Source organism: Petaurus breviceps, unplaced genomic scaffold (genome assembly GCF_028583685.1).
Source record: "Petaurus breviceps papuanus isolate PSGF00001 unplaced genomic scaffold, PetGlider_PUasm1.0 178, whole genome shotgun sequence".
NCBI lineage: Eukaryota > Metazoa > Chordata > Mammalia > Diprotodontia > Petauridae > Petaurus > Petaurus breviceps.
Window position 1 is genome coordinate 19,103,433 of NW_027185777.1, and position 22,285 is coordinate 19,125,717.

The 22,285-nt window shown below is 39.7% G+C and overlaps 2 protein-coding genes across 2 annotated transcripts in view; both read left to right on the forward strand.

Moving 5' to 3' along the window:
* The window catches only part of RAB18 (RAB18, member RAS oncogene family), a 508,262-nt gene that overhangs the window by 314,765 nt on the left and 171,212 nt on the right, over window positions 1-22,285 (forward strand). The window lies entirely within an intron of this gene.
* Window positions 645-21,261, forward strand: LOC138159833 (patched domain-containing protein 3). Its single transcript, XM_069086123.1, has 4 exons — window positions 645-1,517; window positions 2,467-2,588; window positions 7,146-7,291; window positions 19,706-21,261. The coding sequence occupies exons 1-4, from the start codon at window positions 645-647 to the stop codon at window positions 21,259-21,261; spliced, it is 2,697 nt and encodes an 898-aa protein (XP_068942224.1).

Genomic DNA, 22,285 nt, shown 5'->3' on the forward strand with positions numbered 1-22,285 from the left:
AAAAATCTTCCTTTCATTAGTTTGAATGATTCAGAGCTCGCTATATTGATATCCTTCATATCCTTAGGAAATCCTACAGATGGTGGCACCTATCTGCAAAACTGGGTAGACCTTAAATGCTGCTTCAGTGACCAGTTGACTTCTCTACATTGCTAGAGCATTAATCTCTACATACACCTGAAAGCCTCTGTTGGCATGGGCTTATGGTTTTTGCTGTTCAGCCTCTTGGTAGGGATCCTTTTGCATAGAGGTCCACATAGGAGTGGAGAGAATCTCCCAACAAAGTTGTCTCACTCCCTGAGATTTCCCCTCTCCCCCTCCCAAGTATCCCTCCAGAAATAATGCTTCAGCCAGTCCAAGGTCTCAACGCACATTGGGATTGTGACAAGGGTCAAATGGAGACCAGGAAAAAGTCCTCGCAGTCTCACTTCCCCGCCTTTCCCACGTCTGTCAGGAAGGCTGGGTTTGGATGTGATTTCCACGGAACTTGCAGGGCCTGGGGGACTTGCGTGTGAAGTCAGACAGAACTTTTAGCGAGTGATTGGGGGGTGCGGGCAGCTCCTTCAGGCAGCGCTGCCTTTGATTTCTCCCGGGTGCCAGCTTTCTTAGCGCTCAATACGTACACAGCGCATCGGACGCCTAGGATGTTTCTGAATGGCCAGAAGTCACCCTCGGATTCCCGTCAGTTGTCTCCGCCGCCGGCGCCTGAATCTCTTTTACAGAAAGAGACCGACAAGGCGGTCGCTTGCAGCAAGAGTCAAGACCGTGCCTACCAGGTCAGGGCACCCCAGTGCCGCACCAACTGCATTGAGGCCCCCCTGTCGCTGCTGTTCCGCAGGCTGGGGTGCGTAGTGGCCAAGTACCCCTGGGTCTTCCTGATGCTGCCGGTGATGCTGTCGGCCGCCCTGGGAAGTGGCTTTATGTTCCTGGAGCAGCGCAAAACCGACAACATCGAGGAGCAGTTCACGCCGGTTGGGGGCCCGGCGAAGGGGGAGAGGAGCTTGGCCCAGGAGTATTTTCCCACCAATGACTCGTGGCGCTTTTCGGAGTCGAGGCTCACAACAGAGGGCTCGTTCGCCTCGCTCCTGGTCGTCAATACCTTGGACTTGCTGACACCACCGGCGTGGGAGGAGATCAGGTTGTTGGACTCCAGCGTGAGGAACTTGAGTATGAAGGACTCAGAAGGGGTCTCCTTCACCTACGAAAGCCTGTGCGCCAGGACGCTCTCTGGGTGCAGTCTCTCTAACCCGCTTCTCTTAATTCAGAACATTACGGACCTTACTTTTCCCTTCCTGAATAGCACCCCCCCAGTCTTTCTGGGCAACCTGGTCGGGGGCGTGGAACTCGGGTCGGGGATAAGCCCCTACAGGAGGCTGGAGAAGGCTAAATCTCTGAAGCTGGTGTACTACCTGCGTGAAGACTCAGCGCTCGACCGCGAACTGAGCCGCGCATGGCTGAGCACTTTCCTCCAGGATTTCCCGTCGGTGCTGCAGAAACTACAGCTGAAGGACTTGGAGGTACCTACAGGGAGCGTGTGGTTGGAGACGGGGAGGCAAGGCTAGGGAAAGAACGTGGATTACCCTGTTCTAGGGTCTTAGGGAGTTGCCCAGGGCACTGAGAGAGGTTAGGTGACTTGCCTAGGGTCAAACAGCCAATGTGTCAGTGGCAAGACTTGAATCTAGTACTTACTGCCTTTCAGTCCAGCTCGCTATCGACTAGGCAAGCTACGCGTTCCGGATAAAACGCTTTTAGATGACAGCTGGCATCAGATGAAGTCAATGACTTCATGCTGCCTGGGTTTTTCTCCGAGTTCGCTGCAGCAGTCTCAAACCATCAGGGTGGAAAGCTGCCTGAAGACCTATCTAGCTAGGCTCATCACCAGAGTGAAATAGGGGTCTAGGCTATAGAGCCTGTCAAACTGAGAGGGTATGAGAGCATTTAGAATTGGGTGTAATAAGAAGCTGATCCCTTCATTGATATTAGATTGCTCATGTTGGAGACATCCGTTTTCCTAATTTTTCTTGGTTCAAAATTGACTCTGGAAATGTGCTCCTAAGGTAATAGCCTTTTTTTTTTTTTTTTTTTTTTTTTTTTTGCTTTTTGGAGGGCAATTGGGGTTGTGACTTACCCAAAGTCACACGGCTACTAAGTGTGTCAAGTGTCTGAAGTCGGATTTGAACTCAGGTCCTCCTGACTCCAGGGCCGGTGCTCTAGTCACTGCAACACCTAGCCGCCCCCAGAGCCTTTTTTTTTTTTTTCAAGTAATGGAGGTTATGACTCAGTGAGGAATGTGGGAAAAGAGGATGGTGCTAGCAAATTTGAATTTTTCTGTAGCAAAAAATAGAATGTTTATATTTAAATTTCTCCTAGAATTTTTACGTTATAAATTATAAACTGTTGTATTTTGTCCTTTAAAATGTATGCACAAATAAAAAATGTAATTTGCCTGATTCTGTTTTATGTCAGGTGTCCTACTTTACATCCCTGTCCAGACAGGAGGAATTCGAAGGAAATGTGAAGGAAGTAATTCCATTGTTTTCTGTCTCCTATTTTCTCATCATATTCTTTTCAGTGATCTCCTGTTATAGGTAACTGTGCTTCATGTTTTTTTTTTTTAATTCTTAATTGAATATTATCTTCTCTTTGTTCCCATCACCATTTGCTTATGAGGAAGCTTAGAAGCAACAGAAGCTGGTACAAGTTAGAATTGATACACAGTAATTACCTTATTCACTGTGTTAGTGGTACTAGTTTTGTATTTGTATTGAATATAATCTTATATTAAGGGAGCAGAGCAACCTTGAAGCAAGTAAGTTACATTTAAAACATTATAGGGCAGTTAGGTGGTGCAGTAGAGCACCAGCCCTGGAGTCAGAAGGACCTGAGTTCAAATTCGACCTCAGACACTTGACACTTAACTAGCTGTGTGACCTTGGGCAAGTCAATTAACTCCAATTGCTTTACCTTCCCCACTCAAAAAAAATTAAAACATTATTGCAGGAATCACTGATAAAGCGTGTGCCCTAATTGTAACAGGAATAAGAGTTTCTTTTTCTACTGTGACAGTCTTTGTTTTTCTGATTATAAATTGTTCTCTGACTATATTGATAAAGCAGAAGTTTGAGCTCTGAATTTGAAGATTAAAAAATCCTTATTTATTCTTGGGAGGACCTCAAAAATTATTATAGCATTTCCATCATTCTTGCAAGGATTATAAACGGTGCACAAAAAGTGTTTGAAGGAACTCAATTTTAAAAATCCTGGTTGAGTTGAGCAAAACAACTGTATTTTGCCCTATCTAGGTGACACCCAAAATTAGTTTGATTTAATTTTTTCCATTTCAACGTTATTTAGCATCCTATATTAATTCAATAAATGTTTATTAAGCACCTATTTTATCCAAGCATATTAAAGGTTTTGAGGGAGACACTCTAAAAGGAAAATAACAGAAAGCTTACAATCCGGCAGAAGAGATTTTTCAATGCAATTCTAATCATAATTTACTTTTTTAATAGGTAAATGTATAAAAGTAGTGCAATAAAGGTGTGATGAGAGTGTGGAAGGGAGAGGGTTAGTAAGAGTACTAAGTCAAGGTGATTCCTAGGTTGAAAACCTGAGTGTCTGGAAGGATAGCACTCCCTTTAACAGAAATAGGGAAGGTGGGAAGAGGTTTGGTTTTTAAAGGAACAATGCCAAATACTATTTTGGACCTATTCAGTCTAAAATGTCTACAAAACATACAAATTGAAATGTCCAATATGTAGTTGATGTTGTGGGATGGATAAGAGCTGAGGAAAGTGAGAGCTGGGGATATAGATGTGGGAGGCATTTGCATAGAGATGATAATTGAATCTATGAGTTCATGAGATCACCTTGAGAGGGAGTAAAGAAGAGGGCCCTGGACAGAGTCTTGGACTACACCCAGTTAGAAACATGGAAGATTTTGAAGACTTGGCCACACATTACTTCAGGATCCTTTCCTCTGTTTTGCTTTTAAAGCCCTTCACAAACTGTCCCCAATCTACCTTTTCCAATCTTATTCAGTATTACTTCACTTTCCTCATGCTCTAGCCAAACTTAACTCCTTGTTATCCTTCATGCCTGGCTCCACATCCATCTCTGGTCCTTCGTAATAACTACCTCCCATGCCTAAAATGCACTCTTGACCCACGTTTAACTCATAAAATCCCCATTTCCCTCAAAACTTGCCTCATAGGGTGGCTAGGTGGCACAGTGAATAGAGCACCAGCCCTGAAGTCAGGAGGACCTGAGTTCAAGTCTGACCTCAGAGACATAACAGTTACTAGCTGTGTGGCCTCGGGCAAATCACTTAACCCCAATTGCCCTGCCTTCCCCTCTCCAAAACAGAACAAAAAACAAAAAACTTGCCTCATGTGCTGCCTTCTCCATGAAAATTTTCTTTATTTCCACTTCCTGCTAGTGCCCACCCCCAGAATTGCCTTGTATTTGTTTTTTTTAATCAACTTGTACCTGTTGTCTCTTCTAATTAGATTGCAGACTCTTTGAGGGTAAGGAACGCTTCCTTTTTTTTTTTACTTTGCATCTCCAACCCCTTCACACATAAGAGGCACTTAATAAATGCTCAGCTATGGAGATGGAAAAGGAACAGCCAAATAGGAAGGAGGAAAACCAAAAGAGAGTGGTGGCCCAAAATCACAGAGAGGAGCAAATGTGCAGGAAGACAGGGTGGTCAGCAGTGTCAGATGCTGCAGAAAGGTTAAAATGAATGAACGTTCAGAAGAGGCCACTGGATATGACTAAAATCACTGGTAACTTTGAAACAAGCTGGTTGAGTTGAGCAATGAGGTTAGAAGTCAGGTTGTAAGGGACTGAGAATTAAATGAGCTGAGAGAAAGTGAGGGCCCTAACTGTAGACAGGTTGGTGGCACATGGGATAGAATGCTAGACTTGAGTCAAGAAGACCCAAGTTTGACTCTTGCTTCAACTGCTATCTGTATGTCCCTAGGCAAGTCATTTAACCTCTGTCTGCTTCAGTAATACAATGGGATAATGATAATTATCAAACAAAATAAACACACTTAAGGAACGAAGTTATTTACATTGTTAAACTGTCTTCATTTTAAAACATTTATTGAGGATGTGCTATGTATCTATATACACATATGTCTATTTCTATCTCTATCATTGTCTACTGATCTCTCTGTCTCTGCCTCTCTATTGATCTATCTATCTATCCATCCTATGCACCTACTTATTGATCTGTCCTATATCTGTCTTTTTGTCTATCTACTGAGTTATCTGTCTACTGATCTATGTATTTATTTGATTATATAATTATATAATAAAACATTAAAAACATTCTCACCTACTTATAGTGGGAAGATCAAATGAAATAAGGCATATAAAGTGCTTTGCAAACAATAAAGTGTTATATAAATGTTAGCTATTACTAGCCTTTTTCTAGGATTTTAGTTTTGAAATAGAGGAAAGAGTTTTAGTTAATAGGGTTAAGAAATTGCCTCTTTTGGTTTTGTTTTTAAGGATGGGGAAACTTGTGTATGTTTGTAGGCAGCAGGGAAGGAAGTAGAGATTGATTGAACATGTGAATGACACTGGAACCCTATGTTGGCTCCCTGTCAGATAAGCACTGCTTTGCCTTGCCCCTGCCAAGAACCTGGAAACCAAGGCCAAGTTTCAAATGTCAATATAGCAAATCCAGTTTTGTACATAGAAGCAGATTAATTCTGTAAATTCTCCATCAGTGGTGCCTGTTGCCCCAGTCTTCCTCTAGCTGTACTGGTACCCCAAGTCTGGTCATCTGGTCTCACTACCTTGGGTACAAATGACATTCCCATAAGACCTCCTCCTTAACCCTTATCCCTTTCTAATAAAGCCTCTCCCCATGTAGCAGTTGACCTAGCCTCCTAGTTCATTGGGAAGATTGAGGCCCTCCCTCAACATTCCAACAAAACTCTACATTACCTACTGTCTTTTGCTTACCTCAGATCACATAAGAAAAGATGTCTCTACTGCCTTCTACCTATGTCCATGATCTTATTCCTCTATGCTTCTTCTGGGACTTTTTTTTTCTCATTTGTCATCAATTTTTTCCTTACCATAGGCTCCTACCTCTCTGCCTTTGAACATGTCCAGGTCTCTCCAATTCTTTTTTAAGGCCTTTCTTTCACTCCTTTATCCCATTCAACTTCCATCCGTCTACTTCCTCCCTTTCACAACTAAATTTCATGACAAAATTTATCTACACTCTGCCTCTACTTCCTCAGTATCTGCTTTTTCCTCAATTGTTGGACTTCAGTTTCTATTACTCTCTTTAAGGCCACTAAACATCTAGTTATAGATCAAGTGAATTCCCCTCCCCCATTATTTTCCTCCTTGACCTCTCTGAATAATTCTCTTTACCATCCCCCTCATACCATATAAATTCTTTTCCTTTGGCCTCAGAAACACCAAAGACTTGTGATTCTTCTCTTACTTCTCTCATTGTGCCTTCTAAATTCTTCACTGACTTATGAGTGCTTTCTCCATATTTTACTGTTCATATTTTTCCAACGTTTTCAATTTTTGTTTCTCTCTCTTGACAACCTCATTCACTTCCTCATTGGTCCAAGTCATGTTGCATTTAGTGGGAGATATTTTGAATAGGCCACACAAGTGATCTTCAAGCAAAGACTGGTATATCACAGTGGGAATTGAGTTGCACTAGATGGTTAATGGAAATCCTCCTTATTCTGAAATTCAGTGTTTCCGTGATTTAGCTCAAAACTCTGGACTTTACACTCTGGATCATTTCAGAGAATGCCTATGCCATTTATTGACCACAAAATAAACCTAAATGGCTTTCTACTGAAAGAGGAAGTGGGCCATGTTTATAGCGACACCTAGAAAAAAAAGAGGCTCACATTGCCTTTTGTATATGTCTCTGCATATCAATATTGAGGGAGGCATTAACCTTAAAAAACCAGAAGGCTTGATCTTTTCAAAGTGGGAAATTCTATAAATTAATAACTGTAGTTAAAGTCAGTTCTCTGAATAAATTCACTATTTAATGCTATTTTACAGACTTACAAGAAAACTTATTTGAATTAACTGAAATTAAGTAGATGGGTCAATATCTCGGTAATGTTTCTCTTCAAAATTTCCAGGATGAACCACATAATCAGCAAAATGTGGGTGGCAGCGTTTGGAGTCATTTCAGCTGGTTTAGCAGTGTTGAGCAGCTTTGGCCTCTTGCTGTATTGTGGGGTGCCATTTGTTGTCACGGTTTCCAATGCACCATTTCTTATTCTAGGTAAGTAAAAGAGAAATAGGATTATAAATCCATTTCAATTAAGTTAAGAAATCTGGGAAGAAAAAGTGGATTAGGTTCCTTGAGTGAATGATTCTTCTAGGCTTTTCTTATCTACTTCTGAATTTGTATACCAGGCCTACACAATACAAAATTATTTCCATTTTCATTCTTACCAGTAAATATAGGCATACAAACAAAATAAACACACTTAAGGAACGAAGTTATTTACATTGTTAAACTGTCTTCATTTTAAAACATTTATTGAGGATGTGCTATGTATCTATATACACATATGTCTATTTCTATCTCCATCATTGTCTACTGATCTCTCTGTCTCTGCCTCTCTATTGATCTATCTATCCATCCTATCCACCTACTTATTGATCTGTCTCTATATCTGTCTTTTTGTCTATCTACTGAGTTATCTGTCTACTGATCTATGTATCTATGTATCTATCTGTCTGTCTGTCTATCTGTCTACCTATCTATCTCAATGTTTTTGGCACTAGGGCTACAAAGACAGAAATGAAACAGTCCCAGTCCTCAAGGAGCTTATATTTTACTGGGGGGTGGGAGGGATAACATAAATGGTCAATACAAAATAGTTACAAAGTCATTTTGGTGGAGAAAGTACCAACAATTTGATGATTGGAAAAGGCAAAATGGCAACTGAATTGAGCTCTGGAAGCTTTAAAGGAAGGCAGGCATTTTTTGAGATAGAATAGAGGGAGTGCCCAGATAGGCACCTTGTACAAACATATGAAGGCAGGAGATGGAAGGTTGGGTATTCAAAAGGGCAAGTAGAGTAGATTTAGAGTTCTTTGTATATCAATCAAGGAACATAGTCTTGGGAAAATTTCAGAACTATATCCTACAAAAATGAAATGTATTTTAAAAACATTCAGCAGCATGATTTAGAAGTTCGATAATTTTATGTTCCCGTGACTTCCACCTTGACAATTCTTTTAAACAGTGCAGCATCTTAGGATCATAGATATAGCCCTAGAAGTAGAAGAGACCTTAGAGGTCATCTAACCTAACTCCCTCATTTTACATATGGGAAAACTGAGGCACAACAAACCTTTGAACCTTGAGAGTAAGATGCTACTAGTCTGGTTCTGAGATAGTCAGCCAGGGTGCCCTGAAGTGTTAAAGGGCATCTCTTTTATCTAATGCCATTGGTTCAAACCTACACTGACTTTATTCCTTTCTCTTTTAATGACTAGTGCCCCAGTTCCATTTAACCACTGAACATCAATTAACTAATACAAAGGGATATTTACTTTGAAGATATAGCAAGCTTAAACCAGCCTTCTCCACATAGAGGATTCCTTGTCTTGTGCTTTCACATTGGCTATCCTCCATACATGGAATGCATTCCCTTCTTACCTCTGATTCTTAGAATCTTCTTTCAAAACTCTCCTCAAATGTTGTCCTCTACATAAAGTCTTTCCTGATTTCCTTCAGGTGTCAATTCAACCCCCCTCACCCGTTTATCTTGTATTCATTATTAACATTGATAACAATAACTAATATTTATGTAGCTCTTATTAGGTACCAAGTACTGTGCTAAGTGCTTTAAAATTATCTCATTTGATTTGCACACCAACCCTGGGAGGTGGGTACTATTATTGCCCCCATTTTACAGATGAGGAAACTGAGGCAAACAGGGGTTATTGACTTACCCAGGATCCCACAGCTAGTAAGTGTCTGAGACCAGATTTTAATTCAAATCTACCCACTGTACCACCTTCCCCCAATAGAATGTGAACATCCTTGGAAGCACATGGCAGGCACTTAAGAAATACTTGGTTAGTTGCTGCTATTGCTAATGTTTCTATGTTTATGGCCAATAATAAAAGGGAAAGAGATGTTTTTGCTTTTTTTTCTTTTTGGAGGGGGAAGGCAGAGCAATTGGGGTTAAGTGACTTGCCCAAGGTCACATGGCTAGTTAGTGTTAAGTATCTGAGGCTGGATTTGAACTCAGATCCTCCTGACTCTGGGGCCAGTGCTCTATTCACTGTGCCACTTAGCCACCCCTTCATACAACTCTGGGGCTAGTGCTCTATTCACTCACTGTACCACCTAGCCACCCCTCTTACTTTATTCCTATATTTGCTGAGAAGGCTTCTAGTGTATCTCCATTGCTTGTAATGCTAACTTTTAGTTTTAGATATGTACTTTTATTATATTAAAAAAAAAACTTCTTCTCTGCCTATTCTTTGTACAGCTTACATAAGCTGTTCTTGATGAAGACTTTTTGACTCTTTGTGATCATCATATACTTTCCTAGATGTTTACTAACAATCCCTTTAATAATATGTCATTAAATTTTGCTAGGGTTCAATGTTGAGCTTGCTGCCTAATATTTTGAAGATTCTACTTTCTCCTCTGTTAGTGAATATTGGAAAAGTGCTTGCCTTACTTCTGTCTTAAGGTACCTCTCCTTTGCTCCATATTCTTGTGCCTATTACATTGTTTTATTGTTTGAGATCTGGTACTATTAAACTCCTTTCCTTCCCACTTTTTAAAAAACTAATTCCTTTGGGATTCTTTTTTTTTTTTACATCATTCGTTTCCACCAGATTTTGAGTTACAAATTTTCTCCCCATTTTCCCCCCACCCATCCCCCCAAAACAGCAGTCCCACAGGATATCCCCACCTCCAATCTGCTCTCTCCCATATTTTCTCCCATACCCATTTTGACTTTTCCAGTGGATCTCTATGCCTCAGCGCCTGTATATCTTATTTCTTAATTACATGTAAGATGGTATTAGTAATAGTATACACACACACACACACACACACACATATATATATTTGAATATTTGATTTTAAAACTTTCAATTCCAGATTCATTCCCTTCCCCCCCTGCCATCCACCCCCACTGGGAAGACAAGCAGTTCAGTATAGGTTGTACATGTGCGACTAATGCAAAACAATAACATAGTAGATATATTGTAAAAGACTGACTATATTTCCATCCCTCCTATCCCACCTCCCATTTGTTCTATTCTCTACTTTGATCCTGTCCCTTTTCAAAAGTGGGTGCTTCCAACTTCCCTCCCCCCCCAGCCTGCCCTCCCTTCCATCATCCCCCCTCTCGTCCCCTTCCCCCCCTATTCTCCTGGAGGGTGAGAACCCCTATTTAGTGTGTATTTCACTCCCTCCTCAAGCCAGATTCAATGGGAATAAGGTTGACCCATTCCCTTTTGCCTTCCTATTCTTCCCCTCCATTGTAACCATTTTCCCTTGCCTCTTCTGTATGAGATAGTTTGCCCCAATCTGTCTCTCCCCATCTCCTCTCATTATATTCCTCTCACCTCTTAATTTCACCTTTTAAGTATCATCCCTTCCTGTTAAATTGGTCCTGTGCCCTCTATCTATGTATACCTGTAAACATATATATACACGCATTCACATATGCCCATATACCCTCATATATAGACATATATATTTCTATTCCCTTCAACTACTGAGAAAAGTTTCATAAATTACAATTATTGTTTTTCCATGTAGGAATGTTAATAGTTCGATAATAGTTTGATAAGTTCCTTATGATTTCTTTTCCCTGTTTACCTTCTCATGCTTTTCTTGCTTCTTGTATCTGAATGTCAAATTTTCTATTCAACTCTGGTTTTTTCAGCAAGGATGCTTGAAAGTCCTCTATTCCATTGAATGACCATATTTTCCCCTGAAACATAATACTCAGTTTTGCTGTGTAGGTGACTCTTGGTTTTAGTCCCAGCTCCCTTGACCTCTGGAATATCACATTCCAAGCCCTTCGATCCCTCAGTGTAGAAGCTGCCAGATCCTGGGTTATCCTGATTGTGTTTCCACAATATTCAAATTGTTTCTTCCTGGCTGCTTGTAATATTCTCTCCTTAATCTGGGAATTCCGGAAACTGGCTATAACATTCCTAGGAGTTTTCTTTTTGGGATCTTCTTCAGGAGGTGATCGGTGGATTCTTTCAACCTCTATTTTGCCCTCTGGTACTAAAACATCAGGGCAGTTTTCTTTGAGAACTTCCTGGAGGATGCTTTCTAGGTTCTTACTTTGGTCATGGCTTTCAGGTAGTCCAATAATTTTTAAGTTATCTTTCCTGGATCTATTTTCCAGGTCAGTGGTTTTCCCCATGAGATATTTCACATTGCCTTCTATTCTTTCATTTGTTTGGATCTGTTTAACAACATCTTGATTTCTCATAAAGTCATTAGCTTCCATTTGCTCCAATCTAATTCTGAAGCAATGATTCTCCTCAATGAGCTTTTGAGATTCTTTTTCCATCTGGCAAATTCGACTTTTTAAGGCATTCTTCTCCTCATTGCCTTTTTGAGCCTCCTTTGTCATTTGAGTCAGTCTGTTTTTTAAGGTATTATTTTCTTCAGTCAGGCTGTTGACTCTAATTTCATAATTTTCTTGCATTGTTCTCATTTTTCTTCCCAATTTTTCCTCCACTTCCCTTATCTGCTTCTTAAGGTCCTCTATGGTCTGTAACCAGCTTGTATTTTCCTTTGAAGCTTTTGGCGCAGGAGTTCTGACTTCACTGTTTTCCTCTTGTTCCATGCCTTGCTCCTTCTTGTCCCCAAAATAGGAGTGTAATGTTGGAATCTTCTGTCTGCTTTGTTTCCTTTGCCTGCTCATTTTGCCACTGAATTCCTTGATTTATGGGCTTTTTGCCACAGTAGGACTCTGCCACCAGACAGGGGAGTTTTCATCCCAAACGCTGGGGTTTTCTCAGCTGCCGGAGGTATTAGATGGGTGCCCTCTCTGAGGTCTCCACACACTCTGGCAAGCTGGACACACACCCCAGGACCTCCACCCTAGACTGCAAACCAGATCCAAGCAGGTTAAAGCAAGAGCGATTACCCCTCAGATTGGTGCTTGGTCCCCCTACACTCTGCAGGCCAGGAGCTGAAGCTGCCACGTGGTGCTGGCAGGCTGTGCTGGCGTCTCAGCGGTTTCTCGCCCTGGGGGTAAAAGCCACGCACTCCCACTTACTGGGTCCCAAAGTCCAGACTGCACTGGCCTCTCACCTTGTCCTTCGCATCTATGTGTTGATAAATCTGGAAACGGCCACAGCTGCTGCTAATCTGGAGTCCCTCTGGCAGGCGGCTGGTCAGGCCCGCCCTGGGGCTAAAGCCTTGGCATGGGGCTGGGCTCGGCTCCCAGAGCTCTGCGCTGGATTCCTGCCGGCCTGCTGGGCTGTCCTCAGCTGGAGGTTAGCTTCTCTGTGTCATTTTGTGGGTTCTGCAGCTCCAAAGTTTGTTTAGAGTTCCCTTTTTACATGGATTGGGGAAGGTGGAAGCCGGAGCCGCAGGAAGGTCGTGCTTCTATTCTGCCTGCTCCATATTCTTGTAAAAATCAGTGATGGGGGTGCAGCAATCATAGCCTCCAGTTCTTGGAATTCAGTTAATGTTGGTCTAATGAAACTAACTTAGCAAAGACAGGTAGTGATCTTTTACAATCTTGTTCTTATGTTGGGTTTCAAGACCTTCTTACCTATTTTTGTTCTGTCCTTTCCAGCCCAAGGATTATTGAAACAAAATAAGAGTGGAGTTCAGCCTTGCTTCTCTTCATTAATGTGTATCCATCCATCTCATCAAAGTAGTCATGTAGCTTTTGTTTACTTTTTATGTCCCATTTTTCTTCTTCCTCATTTCCATTGATATAGGTTTTTTTTTTTTTAATTCTCCTTTTCATCTTTTTTTTTTCACAGTCTTGCTCACTCTGTGTTTTTAGTGTTTCTCATAAGATACTATCATTGTGTAATGGTCTACCATCTGTCTTTGTCTTTTTTTCTGTGTGTATCTTTTAAAATCTATTTTGGTTGATGATCTTTTTCATACATGTTGGAATCTTTAGACTACTTCCACTTTCTTTCTTTGAGGACACCAAAAGGTATCTTCAGAATTTAATTCTTGACAATTTTCCATCTCTCTTGGGCTGACTGACTTGCCCTGTAGAAGTTTTGTCATTTGGAGGTTCTCTGAGTCGTTAGAAATCTGGTGGGGGGTTTTCCTTCAGTATTTAGGGTCTACATAATACTATAGCTATCTTTTACTCCATTCTCCTTTCTAAGGTAAGAGTTATTTATTTAAGCCATATCTATCACAATCACAAGAGTAATGGATATTTTTTTGAATCCTTTGGTACAAGTGAAAGATATGAACTTCTGGTCCCATGTAATTATATGTTCTACACATAAAGAGCATGAAAATTTAAAAGTTCCTATAGTCCCCAGTGCTTGAATAGTAGAAGTCCAAGTTTTATTTACTCATTGTAATAGATGGGAGAATAGAGACATTATGATGATGACAATAATAGCTAATATTTATAAAGTGCTTTAAGTTTTTCCAAAATGCTTTATATGTTATTTAATGCTCTCACAAGAACCCTATGAAAATAGGTGCTATTATTGCCCCCATGATTACAGATTAAGAAACTGAGGCAAAGAAAGTTAATGATAATACCAAACATTTATGTAGCATTTACTATGTACCAAGTGCTTCACAATTATTGAGTCATTTGATCCTTACAACAACCCTGGGAGGTAAGTGCTGTCATTAAATCCATTTTACAGATGAGGAAACTGAGGTAAATAGGCTAAATGATTTACCCAGGGCCACATACCATAGTTAATAGTTATCTGAGATCATGTTTGAATTTAGGTCTTCTGACTTCAAGTCCAATGTTCTATTCACTTAGATACCATCATTATCAAATTGATGATTATGGAATAAGAATATGGTGACCATCTCCCCACAGAAAAATTTGTCAGGTTGCAGAAATGGAGTTCAGGGGATGAACCTGGATGTCTTGTAATGCTGCTTCAGCTTAAGGTAGACATTCTTCCTGCCAACTACTCTGAAGGGGAGTATAATAGAATAGTGACTCATCCTCCACACCACAGTGAGCTACACCCTCAATGCCTCCATGTATGCATTTTTTTTGCAAGGAATTTATTTTTATTCTCTTTTCTCCCATATTGGGTTGGGAGTTGGAGAGATATAAAGTATATTTCTATTAATTAAAGTAATTTATTAAAAATAGAAAAGTAGGGGTGGAGGTTACTACAGATGTAGAATGTTACGTGCTTCTTTGGATGAGGTCTCCATATTGTTAGTTTTGCTTAGTTCTTTTATTTGTTATAAGAGAGATCTTGGGAAGTGCAGATGATCCGTAAATGTTTGCCATGTAAAAACCAAACACTTCAATACAGCTTTAAAAAAAAGTTTCTAGGCCAGCAGGGCCAATAATACCCTGTCTATTGCTACCACCATCTTCCAATAACCACTAGACCAAAACCACTTGGCAGAAATAGGAATGAAGGGTGTTATCTCTTCAATCTTCACACAATTGCTTAGTTCTAATGTCTTCCTTCTATTGGGTAGCTCCAATTTCTCTTGTATATATCTTGTTTGTACATAGTTCTTCACATGTTGTCTTTTGTATTAGACTGTAAGCTCCTTGAGAGCAAGGATTGTCTTTTGCATTTCATTGTATCTGTAGCCCTTAGCTGAATGCCTGGCACATAGCAGGCATTTAATAAATATTTATTGCCTGATTCCTTGACTAGAATGGTGTTGTCACTTGCTGGAAATATTCCTATCACTTCTATGTCAATAAAGAAGAACTGGTTGTTGGTCTGATTCAGATATAGAACAGCAAATTTCCTCATCACTTTCTTCATCTTTTGAAGAATGAAACTGTCATTAATGCAAGTCAGTAATTTATTAGTTGTCCTGCTTTTGACAGCAAGATTTCCAAAGATGCCCAGAGAGTTAGTCCTTTAGAATTATACCGTGTTTTCCTGACCCCTTTGTGATATTGCCTCAACTCATTATTCATTTCCTTCTGACTGGGTGGTTTGTTGAATAATTTCACCCCAACCTCACTTCTGATTCTCCACCTATTGACACTCATACAAATCCTTTCTCACCTCATTCCACCACTCCAATACATGATTTCCCTGAGTAGATCTTATTACACAATGATATTCCACCATTCCTTCTATTGATTCATTTTGAATAATGTGTGCCATTCCATAGTCAGTTATATTACGTTACAATTCAGTTATGTTAGATCCCATTAACTCTTAAATCCCTACTAGCATCTCTTATTGCCTCTCTGCCCTCCCCCTGCTTTTTTAATCTAGACTTCAGCAACTTGGTAATAGTTAGTTGAGGCCATATGGTTTAATGTTGCCTTCCTTTTGGGATACTGTCTGCATCATATTTTATCTATATTGGATCTGCTATGGGCATCTTTTCTTATGTATCTGGTTAGACCCATGTACATCATTAGATTTCTCTCTCCTGCATTTAAAAATATGTTTTTACTGACATCTCTTGCTTTTATATCACATTCATTTTAAAATCTATCCATCTCTGACCCCTTCTGAGGAATCCTTTATAACAAAGATAAAAAAAGAATAAAAAAAATTTAGCAAAACTAACCAATGTATCAATTAAATGACAGCAATATGATAGCAATATTCCACATTCATAGGCCCTCAGCTCTGCAATGAAAAGAAGGAGGTCATTTCTTCATCTCTTTTCTGTGGTGGCCATGCTTCATCATTACAATCATCCAGCTTTCAATATTGCTTTGTGAGTTTCTTTTTTCTTGTTGCTTTTATTTCCACTTCCATTGCCGTAGTGCAATGTGTGTATTTTTTTCTTATTTAACTCTGCATTCGTTCATTCAAATCTTCTAATTCTTCTCTGGATGCTTTCAATTCATATTTTTCAGGGTGTAGTAATATTCTAGTGCATTCATGTATGACATTTTGTTTGGTTACTGTCCAATCAACAGACACCCTCTCTGCAAGAACATTTCATTACATATAGAACACAAAAGCAGACTCTATAAGAAACTGTGAATCTCTTTCACATTGCTTGTTTTTTTAAAAAGGTACATTCATAAGTTCTACATGTTATGTGCAAAATTGTCCCGCTTGTATATGTTTCTTTCTGAACTTCCTTCTATTTCTTTTGTGCCTTTAAAATATTATAATGGCTTTATATTTTGTCTTTACTTATGCAAACCTTCCTTATTCTGATTCCCCTACCCTAATTGGAAACAAAGAGAAATAAAGAAAGAAAATTGTAACAAATAAGCACAGTCAAGTAAAACAAATGAACAAAATGACCTTATCCAAAAATATACATCTCATTTTCACCTGTAGGTCAAGTCCTTTGGAGATGTAGTTCAGAGTTCTTAAAATTTTCAAAAGTGTTTTTCTTTACAATGTTGTTTTTCTTGTATAAACTGTTTTTTAGGTTTTATTCACTTCACTCTGGGTCAGTTCATACAACCAAGATTCTCTGAAATAGTCTCTTTTGACATTTTAATGATGATATATACATATTCAAGTGTCAGATGAACATAAACAGATGTTGCTTTATCTGTCTGTTCCATTACATTAATATACCTCAATTTATTCAGTCATTCCCCAAAGAGGCATTCTAAAGCATCACATTACATTTTAGCCCTCTTTAGATCCTTCCCTCCCCTTCCTTTCCCTTCACACTTCCTCTCCCCTCCCCTTCTCTCTGTAGTAGGGAGCACCCTAGCACACCCAGGATGACTGCTAGCACAGGTTCTTTGATCAGCTTTTCTAAAGGAAAGCAACTCAAAAAGGGTTAACAGTCTTACTTTAATCAAACATATATCATGTACTTAGTTCAAGGGAAAAAGTCTGAACTTCAGAGAATACAAATAGAAATTACCAGCAGACAAAAAATACAGTGAAAATAATACAACTCAACAGACAGGGTTTCTAGCTGTCTGACCATTCATATATACAGTGTTAGTTACCAGAGAGAGAAGCACCAACATCTGGGTTTTCAAAGGGGTGGGGGTGGGGGTTCAACGGCTGGCCAGAGTCTCATCTGGCCAAATCACACAACTCTTCCCAAAGTGAGTAACAAAGCAAAACCTCACCTCAGGGTATATATAGCCTTTTCCAGGGTCAGAGAACATCACAACCCTTGTGACCCACTACCTAGTTACAAAGAACAAGGTGTGGGTGTTCCCGAAAAATAAGCCTCCCGTAAGCAAACTTCTCCTGTTGGGCTCTGCTCCACCCTTCAGCAAACTCCTTCCACCACAAGCCCCAGGTGACCACATTCAGCCTATTAGGGGGCAGAGTATATTTTCAAATCAGGGAAGATCCTCAAATTCACTTAGGCTTATTAAGGGAAGATCTTCAAATTCCCTTACCATTACACCCTCCCCTCCCCTCTCTTTCCCTTCCTTTCCCCTGTTGGTTGATGTCTTCTTTGTGTTAGGGCCAGGCTCCACTACTTGCTGCTCTCTTTATAGAGAATGATTATCAGATTTTGACCAGTCTCAGGAGGTTAGTTGTCACACCCTAGATATTAGACCCAAGAAGACAATAGAACTCTCTATTCATGTCAGATTGACCTTTGGCTGAGTATCTCTCAATGTTGAAATAGCCAATAGCATTACTTGTCTCCTTTTCATTTGACCAGAGCTCAGTGACCTGTCTTCTTTGAGTTCTCGTTGTAATTAGTTAAAACATGACAGACTTTTTTCTCCTTCTAGTGTTCAATTCCACCATCTAAGGTAGGAATACTTAACCATTTTTTTATGTCAAGGTTCCCTTTGTCAGTCTAGTGAAACCTATGTTTCATAGTGAAAACTATAAAGCCTTGCCTCAGAATAATTTGTTTATTGTCTACATTCATAACTGAAGGAAATGCTAAATTTCTGTTAGAAGTTAGTGAAAATAAAGATGTAATTTTTTCCTATCCAAGTTCATAGACCTCCTGAAATCAATCCATGGACCCTCTTGGATGTCTCCAGGTCAAGAACCTTGACTCTTTGGGAAGAGTATCACACCTTCATGTTGTTCCAAAGCTTCCTTTTTTCTTCATGCATTCCTTCTTTATGTCACATTTTCCCACTTTTAACCCCCTGACAAAGGCTATGATTCTCCTCTGCTTTTTTCTATATATTTTTCTTGCTTTTCTTCTTGTAGCAGAGCACTGAGGACTTGTTTCTCCAGGCAGAAGGAAAGGGCCCGTACCTGGCTACATGAGTTTCTTCCTACTTACCATAATGCCTCCAGGCATTAACCAATAAGGGAAAGATTTCAAGGCAAAGGGTCTTTCTAGTTTGCCCAAATTACACTAGAAAAAGGAACTTCTTTTTCATATCTGTATAAGACCTATTAGAAATAGACAGATTTTTTGTTATGTAATCAATTTATTTTAAACATTCAAGTATTATAACTCTCCTATCTATATTTAATACAATACGCTTATGTCCTGTTTATCTGGTAGGCAAGGGAACAGGGCCATTTAGCTTGGAGAAGAGAAGACGTGAAAGAGAAAGGAAAGGTGTCTTTAAATATTTTAAGGACAGTCAGGTGAAGGAGGGATTGAACTTGTTTTGGTTGATCCCAGCTGGTAGAATTAGGAAGTGATTGGAAACTGCAGTCTTGGTGCAATGAGAAACTTTAATGATTAGAGTAATATAAAATTGGAATTATCCACCTCCAGAAGTGGTGAGTTCTTCCTTACTTTAGATCTTCAAATGACAACTAGATGACTACTTGGAAATATTATAGAGAAATTTCTCTACCAGGACAGGTTGGACTAGATAAATTTAGCATATCCCTTCCAACTGAGTTTCAATGATTCTACTTTGGCCTACATCACAGCTAGGTCAGGTACCTTAATACAACTATATCAGATCCTATAACAGGGTTGTGAGCTACTCTATTATTGGTCCTGGGATGCTTTTGGAGATTGAAGCCTCATGGCAGAATATCTTGGTATATTTTCATGGTTTGATGGGACTCACAAAGTGGATCGATCACCTTGTAAGATTAAGAGACTCAGAAGACTAGTAGTATCTCAAACCCATCTGCCACATGGCCTAAACAATCATGTTTTAATGTCTGTTTATGAGACTTTAGGGTTGAGACTCAAACCTATGAGGAGGCTGACGTATTTCCTATAATGAAGGAGCCAAGATCCCTTTTTTCAAGATATTCTGATGGTATCAGGTTAAATTGTAGATTCTAATTCAGCTTGTCATAAAGGATACATCTTGTCATTGTTTAAAAATATATTAATTTTTAAAAATTGTATTCATATCTTTTTTTACATTATCTTAATTTCCAAACATATCTTTTCCCTTTGCCCTACCCAAAGAGGCAGTCTTTATTACCAAGAATGAAAAAGCACTTGAGTAGCGCTAACCAGAAAATCAACCAAGTCCCACAGTATGTGTGTAATGTACAAATATACAGTCCTCACCTCTGCGAAGAAGAGAGGAGAGTACAGATTGTCATTACCAAATAGATACAAATGTTGGATCAGGCTGTTTAATTTTGAATGAACTGTTATAAACTACAGTTTTTTCTCCCTACTTTATAGGAGTTGGTGTTGATGACATGTTTATCATGGTTTCTGCCTGGCAGAGGACCAAACTCATCCATAGCATTGAAGAAAGGCTGGCTGATACCTATGCAGAAGCAGCTGTGTCCATTACAATCACCACACTGACGGATGTGCTTGCCTTCTATGTTGGGATCATGACCTCTTTCAGATCTGTGCAGGCCTTTTGTATCTATACAGGAACAACTCTTCTTTTTTGTTTTTTATATAACATTACCTGTTTTGGAGCATTTCTTGCCCTCAATGGTAAAGTTGAAGTCTATCTGAGTCAATTTGTTTTTCAACAGGAACAGGGAAAATGTTCAACTGCAAAAAAGGTACTCTGTAGAAAAGGCCTTTATATCTCACCAGATGGTAAAGAAGAAATCCATGCAATGAATACATTTTTTAGGGAGTATTATGGCCCCTTTCTCACCAATATCTGTTCTAAGTTGTTTGTGGTACTGCTCTATGCTGGCTACCTGGCTGCTAGTATCTATGGATGTTTCCAAATCCAGGAAGGTATAGACCTTCGAAACCTGGCCAGTGATAGCTCCTATGTTGTTCCTTATTATTCAATGGAAAAGGAATATTTTTCAGAATTTGGTCCCAGGGTCATGGTTCTTGTAACTAAATCTGTACCATATTGGGATGAAATCACTCGTAACTATTTGGACAGTTGTATTGAATCATTAGAAAAGAATACGTACATGAGTAAAACGTACTCAGATTCTTGGCTACGGGCATATGAGATATATTTAGAAACCACACACAACAATATAAATAATAGGACTATTTTCATCAGACACCTAGATGAATTTTTAAAATTATTTCCAGAGTATAAGTGGGATGTTCAAGTTAATACAGCTGCAAGAGAAATATCGTCTTCACGGTTCTTCATTCAGTCCGTAAATGTCAGTACTGCAGTAAGTGAAAAGATGATGTTAAACCAGCTAAGAAGCACTGCTGCACAGTGTGACATTCACCTTACTGTGTATCACCCTGCATTTATCTATTATGATCAGTATTCTGTGATCATAGACAACACTATTCAAAATGTTGTTGTCGCAGCTGCCGCCATGTTGATAATTTCCTTATTGTTCATTCCCAATCCACTGTGTTCTTTGTGGGTGACCTTTGCTATTTCATCTGTGATTGTGGGTGTGGCAGGTTTCATGTCATATTGGGATATCAATCTCGATTCCATATCCATGATCAACCTTATCATTTGTATTGGGTTTTCAGTAGACTTTTCTGCTCATATTTCCTATGCATTTGTTTCTAGTGACAGTATGAATGCAAATCAAAAAGTAATCGAGGCATTGGATCTTCTGGGCTACCCAGTGGTACAAGGTGCTGCTTCTACCATAATAGGGGTGGTTGCCTTGGCTGCGGCAAATGCTTACATCTTCAGGACCTTTTTCAAGATTATGTTTCTGGTTATCTTGTTTGGGGCTGCTCATGGTCTCATCTTCATTCCGGTGTTTTTAACCTTTTTTGGAATTTGTAGCAGAACCCATGAAGAGACTCCTTGTACAGATTCTGACTGTCCTTAATTACTATGTTCTTAATTACTATATTCTATGTTCTTAATTATGCCATTAAAAGAGTTGACAAAATGTTTTTTTTTTCTTAAGCTGAAGTCCACATTTCCCAAATGTAATGTAGTGCATGATTTGCATCAAAATCTTTCTTGAGCTAACCCTTTAAGTCCATTACCATAGGAAGCAGGATCTGACTTGTTAAATGATCTACTCTCACAGTAATATCTCCCAATACTCCCCTCCTCAATTCCACGAGTATACTTTTCCTTCCCTCTATAACTGTACGGTGTACTGTATGGCGGGTGCAGGATCCTCATTCCCCAAACCATGCAAATTATAATTGTTTTTCTCTAATTAGTTTTGAGACTTGATCTAATGACTCAGGCTATTGATTACTTCTTGTTTTTCTGAATCCAAAAATTGCTAGGAGGAGCTCCAACGTTACCCTAACATTTGGCCTATGGGCTACAATGGGTAAACTGGGAACTTTGCTTATTTGAATGAACTCAGGATGTCCTTAGTGCCTGCCTTTGTTGAATATTCTTCTCTTGCTATGGCTAAATAAATCTCCATTTTAAAATTATTCAATGACTACCTCTGAGCATATATACCTCTGAGCCTTCCAAATTGAAACATAAATTACCAGGGGACTGACTAGGTAAGGTCCCTCCATAACATCTTTCCTCCCCTACTGTAAGGGTTATGGGATTTAAAGATCTTCCATGCCCCGTTGGACTTGCTGACGTAGCAGGAAGGGGCGGAGCAAGAGGAAGCAGAAGCCAAGCTAGCGTTCCTGCAGTGGCTGGCGGTGGTGGCAACGGCAGTGGCAGCAGCAGAGGCAGTGGCAGCGCGAATCCCTTTTTGAGTTAGGACTGCTAAGGACTTTCTGCTAAGGACTCCTGCTGAGGACTGCCAGGGGCCGGAGCTGCTGGGAGCGCAGCTTCCAGGACGCTGGGTGGTTGCTGTGCGTGGAGAGAGGAGGACCTTTGCCTGAGGTAGCCTGTTCTGTTTTAAAGGCTTGAAAATGTGGGTGCTT

Excerpts from the sequence above, each read along its gene's own strand:
- LOC138159833 (XM_069086123.1), top strand. The coding sequence starts at position 645 with ATGTTTCTGAATGGCCAGAAGTCACCCTCGGATTCCCGTCAGTTGTCT. Across the intron at positions 1,518-2,466 it reads TACAGCTGAAGGACTTGGAG|GTGTCCTACTTTACATCCCT; the intron begins GTACCTACAGGG and ends GTTTTATGTCAG. Across the intron at positions 2,589-7,145 it reads TCAGTGATCTCCTGTTATAG|GATGAACCACATAATCAGCA; the intron begins GTAACTGTGCTT and ends CAAAATTTCCAG.